The sequence below is a fragment of the Sabethes cyaneus genome, chromosome 2 (genome assembly GCF_943734655.1).
Source record: "Sabethes cyaneus chromosome 2, idSabCyanKW18_F2, whole genome shotgun sequence".
In the NCBI taxonomy this organism is placed as follows: Eukaryota; Metazoa; Arthropoda; class Insecta; order Diptera; family Culicidae; genus Sabethes; species Sabethes cyaneus.
Window position 1 is genome coordinate 93,416,765 of NC_071354.1, and position 7,922 is coordinate 93,424,686.

The 7,922-nt window shown below is 46.1% G+C and overlaps 1 protein-coding gene across 1 annotated transcript; it reads left to right on the forward strand.

Annotated features, from left to right (window-relative positions):
* Nucleotides 1-1,156: 1,156 nt before the first annotated feature.
* LOC128735696 (uncharacterized) lies at nt 1,157-6,592 on the forward strand. The gene has a single exon (XM_053830180.1). It carries the CDS (start codon nt 1,157-1,159, stop codon nt 6,590-6,592), a length of 5,436 nt encoding a protein of 1,811 aa, XP_053686155.1.
* The last annotated feature ends 1,330 nt before the right edge of the window (nt 6,593-7,922 follow it).

The window sequence follows — 7,922 nt, forward strand, 5'->3', positions numbered from 1 at the left end:
CTGCAGAACACTCGGTAAACTCTTGGAGTATTATTCTAAACCAGGTTATAGAATACACAGAGAGTAAGCAGAGACTGGCAGAACATCAATTTGGCTACAGGGAAGAAAAGTGTAAAATAGATGCCATACAAACAGTAGTTTTTTTTCACCGAGAAAAATCAGCGACACGTGTTATTAGTAATCGAAAGAGCTGAGAAGGCATCTAAAAAGAACCGCTTTCTTGTTTAAGCTAGCGATCATCGGTTAGTGGTCGGTAAGAGTAACAACGAGAGTTTTATATGGCTCATTTCTCAGCGCATCGCTCTAGAATACTATGTACATCAGCGTGTTCAGAGTGAAACTGCCTACAGGTGCAGAAATCGTCGGTGTCGCGGATGCTACCATAACGACGGTCAAGATGCTATCATCCCGGACATTAGACACGTTGTTGAGCATACTGTTGGAGAGCTTAAACTACGCTATTGCAAAATAATTAATTCAGTTGAAATCAAAATTTATATTGTACAACCCTATTAAAATTAATCTAAAACGATAAATAATTAGCCTATCGGATCATATCTAATCGAATCTTGTTATCGATCTTTTCGCCTGGTCCGATCGCTTCTCGATCGTGCAAATACGTATTAACCAAATTGATCAGTCAGTAGACAGTATTAAATCGATTATCGAACACGCAACACATAGTGTTTTATCGCTCTCAAACCGAATCGTCTTAAGTTGCCACGTTTTAGGCAAGTATTGTGTGTGCCAAAAGCAAGGAGATTGAAGCCACAGTTGGCCACTTGTGCCATATCTGCTCTGTTCCCGTTTATTCGCCGTATCGTCATCCGCTTCGTCCAGGCGTCGCCTACATTTTTTGGTGCCGAAACCCGGGACTGCCAGGTCCCATTCATCGTATCGACCGACCGGTGAGGTTAGCGTGGATTTTCGTCGCCCGGATCTCGTCAGCCGGATAAGCCATCGCTCGGAATATTCTTTCGACCTGGACATCTACACGGATTTAGGGAAGTCGCTTTCGAACAAGGAACGCAGGTATAGCCAAAGGAGGCCAGGTAACGCTCACAAACCATCAGGTGAGTCCAACAAGCTATTGTTTCTATACAAATAAATCGGCTTTTGTGTGTGCTATTGAAATCTCGTCCATTTTGTGCAAACAATGAAACACACAAAGAAAACCAAAAAGCTTTTGGTGCGACGGAACAACATAATTGGATCCGCGAAACTCATAAAGGAATTTGATGCCAATTACATTTACGATCGCGATTTTCCGCAACTTAAATTTCGCATTGAAAAATTAGATAGCCTGTGGGAGCAATTTAACGATGTCCAGTCAGAAATCGAATGTGAAACCGAATTATCCAGTGATCTCGCGGACGAGCGAGCGGATTTCGAAAATCAATATTTCGAGTTAAAGGGCTCTCTTGCGGGTAAACTAGCGATCGCGAAAGAACAAATTGAGACACCAGCCAATATTCCTGGTTCTCCACCTGCCCATGTTCCCTCTGTTCGTCTCCCTGAACTAAAAATACCGGACTTCAGTGGAAACTTTGATGAGTGGATGAACTTTCACGATCTTTTCTCCACCACCATCCACATCAATTCTCAACTTTCGGCAGTGCAAAATTTCCAGTATCTGAAAACTGTACTGAAGGGAGATGCATTGCGACTTGTGCAATCTTTAGCAGTCTCAGCAGCCAACTACGTCATTGCCTGGGACTTGCTCAAGAAGCGATTTGACAATAGGAATCTGTTAATAAAGCAACACTTCTCGGCATTATTGGCCACTCCTTCGGTGCATAAGGAATCTTCATCGGCTCTATTCAGTCTGGCCGACGAATTCGACAAGCACATTTGTGTGCTGAATAAATTGGAGGAGTCCCAAGACCATTGGAATTCCTTTCTTGTTGAGCTGCTAAGCAGCAAGCTAGATCCAGTCACGCAGAAGGAATGGGAAAACCAGCTTGAGGATGATAGGCGACCCACGTATGAAAATCTTGTGGCTTACATCCAGAAACGTTCTCGTATTCTCCAATCAATCTCGCTCTCCCAAAATTCACCATCTGTTGCTAAACCAGAATCGAAGCACGAGTCCAAGCTTGCCCGGTCGAAAACATTTTCGTATCACTCTGCTACCGCTAGTGATAATTTACCAAATTGCTGTCTCTGTAAGCAATCGCACACACTGTCGCAGTGCGATGAATTTAAGAAGCTTACACCACAAAAACGTTTTGAAGTGGCTAAAAGGCAAGGGCTTTGCCTGAATTGTTTAAAATCGTCACATTTGATGAAAAATTGCTTTGCTGGTCCGTGTCGTACATGCAACAGACGCCGCCATACTTTGTTGCATTTAAATTCGCAAACTGCTTCGAATAGCCACAAAACTGTTGCAGCTCAGGTTGGACATTGTCAGCATGCCGTACAACCGGCTACTATTAACGAGTCGCCGTCGTCGGTAGCGTGCATTGCCGATCAATGTCACGTGGTCCCTCGGGTTACGGGACTGGCCCCGTCGTCGTCGGATGGGCCTGAAATTCGTTCGAATTCGTATCGTCCGCCGTCGGTTTCGTCTGCAATACCGTCAAGCTCATCACAAGCTACAAACTGCCAAACCCTCCCAAGTAGCCAGTCTCTCGTTTCGAAAGCATGCATGTCGTCTGTATTCATGCTTACTGCCTATGTAAAAGTTATGCACGCTGATGGCAGTTACATTCTCGCCCGCGCTTTATTAGACTGCGCTTCCGAAGCCAATTTTGTAACCGAATCTCTCGCGCAACGGTTGTGTTCAAAACGCATATCAACTAATATTGAAGTGTACGGTATAAGCCAATCAGTCAAAAAAGTGAACCACCAAACAACAATTACAGTGTCTTCACGATTTGGATCGTACACTACCAGCATGGATTTCTTGATTCTGCCATCGCTCACAAGAATCCTACCCACTGCTAATGTGGACATATCGAGATGGGTCATACCTCGCCACCTCCCCCTTGCGGATCCCAAGTTCAATATAGCTCATGACGTTGAACTGATTATCGGGATCAAAAATTTCTTTTCGATTTTGCAAAATGAACAATTTACCCTCGGCAGTGGTTTGCCTGTGCTACGCAAAACCGTCTTTGGATACGTTGTCGCCGGTGAAGCCATCAATCAACCGACGTCAACCGTTGTCTGCAACGTTTCGTCGATCGACAACCTGGAGTCGATCGTGCGCAAGTTCTGGGAAGTGGAAAGCTTCGAGAGAGGTAAGGCGCTCTCATTAGAGGAATTATACTGCGAGAATCATTTTAGAGAGACACATCGTCGAGCCTCTGACGGTCGGTACGTCGTGCGTTTACCGGTTCGGGAGGAAATGCTTGAATCTTTGGGAGAATCGGTCAACATAGCCGAACGCAGATTTCGCGCTATTGAGAAGAAGCTGTCATCCGATCCGTCGTTGCATGTTGAGTACTCAAAGTTTATGGATGAGTACCTGTCGTTGGGGCATATGGATGAATTCGAGCCCGATCTATTGAAACCTCACTTCTATCTTCCTCATCATGCGATCCAGCGACCCGACAGTACTACCACCAAGACACGCGTGGTTTTCGATGCCTCGTGCAGGGGCAACAACAACATTTCGTTAAATGACCTTTGCTACATCGGGCCTACGGTGCAGCCACCACTCGTGAGCACACTCGTCAATTTTCGCTTGCCTCGGTACGCAGTGACTGCGGATGCCGAGAAAATGTACCGGCAAGTATGGGTAGATTCGTCGGATTGCTTGTTGCAACTCATCCTGTTTCGCAAATCACCCGACGAGGAACTGAAGACTTATTGTTTGAAAACGGTGACGTATGGAACTGCACCTGCTCCATACCTTGCCACACGCGTCGTAAATCAACTCGCTGAGGACGAAGCAGCTAATTTCCCGCTAGCAGCTTCAATGGTTAAAAGGTGCTTTTACGTTGATGACTATCTATCTGGGGACGACGACGAGCATCGGTTGGTGGAAACGAACCGCCAGTTAATTGACCTTCTACGTTCAGGCGGTTTCAATATGCGAAAATGGTGCAGCAACAGTGCGACTGTTTTATCCAACATTCCTGAACCACTTCGGGACTCTCGAACTGAACTTGAAATCAGCCAATCGGGTTCGGTAAAAGCTCTCGGTCTTCTTTGGCATCCCTTATCGGATGAATTTAGTTTCAATGTCCCCGAGTTTTCATCGTCAGAGCCGATTACGAAACGTCTGGTGCTCTCAGAGATGTCGCGTCTTTTCGATCCGATGGGACTAGTCGGAGCAACAATCGTGAGTGCCAAAATATTCTTGCAAGCTTTGTGGTCGGACAAGCTCAACTGGAACGACGTGCTATCGGTGGAATATCAAAAATGGTGGATTATGTATCGTGCTGAAATCGAAACCCTTTCGATGCTTCGAATCTCAAGACGGCTTTTAGTGGACAATTATCGCACCCTCGAATTACATGTCTTCACAGACGCATCTGACAGTGCCTATGGGTGTTGCATTTACGTGAGGTCTATTTCTGCTACTGGTGAGCAATCGTGCAATTTAGTGATGTCAAAATCGAGGGTGAGTCCACTTCGTAAATTGTCAACTCCTCGCCTCGAACTATGCGCAGCGGTTCTCGGAGCGCAATTGGCAGATTTTGTGCTCGAGTCAACCAAGTGGACCTGTCCCATTACATACTGGACCGATTCATCGATTGTTCTACATTGGATCGCATCGTCGTCATCATCTTGGAAAGTGTTCGTGTCCAATAGAATTGCCGAAATTCATCGACTAACCGGAGGCAGCATGTGGCGTCACGTTCCCTCCGAATTAAACCCAGCTGACAAAATCTCACGGGGTATAATGCCTTCGCAGTTGAAAACCGACGATCTTTGGTGGCATGGGCCACCCTATCTTCAACAAGATACGAGTGCTTGGCCGGAAAATTTTATCGAACTGTCGCCACTTCACAAACAAGCTCGCACCGAGGAAGGCCGAACAGTTGTTTCTCTTGTCGTTTCCACCACATCTACGGTAACCGAATTCATAGAACAGCATTCTACTCTCTTTCGTTTGCAACGCAAAGTTGCTTGGATGCTGAGATTTGCTCAAAATTGTCGCACAAAAGAACCCCAAAATCGTCAATTTGGGCCGTTGGTATATGCTGAGATGGAAAGAGCATTAAAATGTTTGATTAAGCAAACTCAACTAGCATATTTTTCGTCAGAAATTGAGTTCCTCGTGCAAGACAATCGACCGACCCGAAAGGAATTCAAATTCAAATCACAGCTAAAAAGTCTCAATCCATTTGTTGATGCTGAAGGCTTGCTTCGAATCGCTGGTCGCTTACACAATCTCGATGTCCCATACGACACTAAGCACCCTATAGTGGTGCCTCAGAAAGCTCATTTGACCGTTCTTATTTTTAAACAAACTCATGTTCGAATGCTGCATGCAGGACCACAACTACTCCTTGCGACTCTGCGGCAGCGTTTTTGGCCTATTCGGGGACGAGATCTAGCAAAGAAAATAGTTAGACAATGCATCACCTGTTTTCGCTGCAATCCACGAAGCATCTGCCAGGTCATGGGACCACTACCAGCATCCCGTGTAACGGCGTCGCGCGCGTTCATCAACTGCGGTGTTGATTATTGCGGTCCGTTTTTCGTAAAAACTCCGAACCGTCGCGGTCCGCCGGTGAAGGTATTCGTCGCCATCTTCGTCTGCATGGCATCGAAAGCTGTACACATCGACATGGTGTATAGTCTGACGTCTGATGCATTCGTGAACATGCTAAAACGCCTCGTCGGGCGTCGCGGACGTGTAACCGATATCTACTGCGATAATGCCCGGACGTTCGTTGGTGCCAATCGTCTACTCGAAGAAAATCGTTTGAATTTCAACGCCATCCACCAGTCCAGCAAACTGCTAACGTATTGCGCAGACAATGGGATAACCTTCCATTTTAATCCTGCGCGTTCGCCGCATTTCGGGGGCCTTTGGGAGGCCTCCGTGAAGACGTTTAAATATCATCTCTATCGGGTCATCAAAGATACTCAGCTCAACATAGATGACTTCAACACGCTACTCGTCCAAGTGGAAGGCATAATGAACTCTCGTCCACTCACTCCGTTGTCATCGGACCCAGCGGACGTCGTTGCGCTAACCCCTGGACACTTTCTCGTGGGAGAACCTCTTCAGTCTCTCCCCGAGCCGAATCTTTGTGACATTCCCATTAATCGACTTGATTCTTTCCAGAAGATGCAACAACGTCTTCAGCATTTTTGGAGAGCTTGGTCGCGTGATTATGTAGCCCAACTACAGGATCGAAAGAAATGGCCAGTCGTTCAACCGAACATTGACGTTGGAACCCTGGTGCTTCTCAAACAGGACAACACGCCGCCTATGCGCTGGAATCTTGGCCGGATCGAGCAGACGTTTCCAGGCAAGGACGGGCGTGTACGTGTGGTTCAGGTCCGAACTGCGCACGGGACATATCGACGGGCAATCACCGAGATTTGCCCACTACCCATTGATCATCACACCGAACAAGACGACCACGCTGATCCACCAGCTTTACCCGTTCGATCTACCACCCACTGAGCATGGAGTCGCTTGGGGATTGGTTGAAAGTGTCCTTTCAACGGGACCCGGCATGTTGGAGAGCTTAAACTACGCTATTGCAAAATAATTAATTCAGTTGAAATCAAAATTTATATTGTACAACCCTATTAAAATTAATCTAAAACGATAAATAATTAGCCTATCGGATCATATCTAATCGAATCTTGTTATCGATCTTTTCGCCTGGTCCGATCGCTTCTCGATCGTGCAAATACGTATTAACCAAATTGATCAGTCAGTAGACAGTATTAAATCGATTATCGAACACGCAACACATAGTGTTTTATCGCTCTCAAACCGAATCGTCTTAAGTTGCCACGTTTTAGGCAAGTATTGTGTGTGCCAAAAGCAAGGAGATTGAAGCCACAGTTGGCCACTTGTGCCATATCTGCTCTGTTCCCGTTTATTCGCCGTATCGTCATCCGCTTCGTCCAGGCGTCGCCTACACATACTATAGTGTCCATGCGTATGATGACCAATATTTAATTTCAATAGCCACGTTTACTATGCCTGCAACAAGGTAGGCAAGACGATCAAGGCGATTTCCAAAATCATGACGAGTAGTGATGGTCCAAGCAGCAGCCAAACACGAATCACGAATTGCAGTGCTGGAAACCCCCTGGAATAGGAGTTGTACCGCATCTTTCGACTGATGGCCATGCGAACTGTTAGTGATGACCGGAATGATCCCTGTTTGCTTTCACTGGCTGTAGATAGGCTGATATCGAGCCTGGTCAGTTGGGTAAAAAGGAAGCATGGAGAGGTGAACTTCTATTTAAAATAATCAGGACTCGGTTGCTTCAGGCGATACCCATCGCTTTGGGCATGCAAGGTCTTCCCTATCTCTCAATTTCGATAATGTGGGGGAAACACCGCAGCGCATAGTCTTCGTCTATCCAAGATTCGAGTCAGTGCGAAGTGAGTTGTCATCACTCAATGCAGAATGAAATGCCTAGAGACGAAAACATATGGAATACTGCCATCAGGGTGATAACGCAAATCTTTACCGAATTCCAGCGTAAATGTTGAGCTGAACAGCCTTCCAGTAGACCAAGCTTAAGATATTCAACAGAGCGAACAAGTTGATAGTCCAAGTCTGATTTGGCGTGGCCATAGCCTTGGCGACCCTAGTAAGAGCTGCTTCGGCAGCTATAATAGTAGAATGTTTAAGTTTAATATTTAAGTTTAATGTTTAAGTAGACATTAGACTCGAGTATTAGTAGAGATTAGAGCACTCGTCTCCATTCAACTCGGTCTTGGGCCACTCGTCGCCAATTTCCTAGTCATCTCAGAAGTCGCAAATCGCTTT

What these genes read in the sequence shown, in the direction of transcription:
- LOC128735696 (XM_053830180.1), top strand. Translation starts at nt 1,157, where the DNA reads ATGAAACACACAAAGAAAACCAAAAAGCTTTTGGTGCGACGGAACAAC.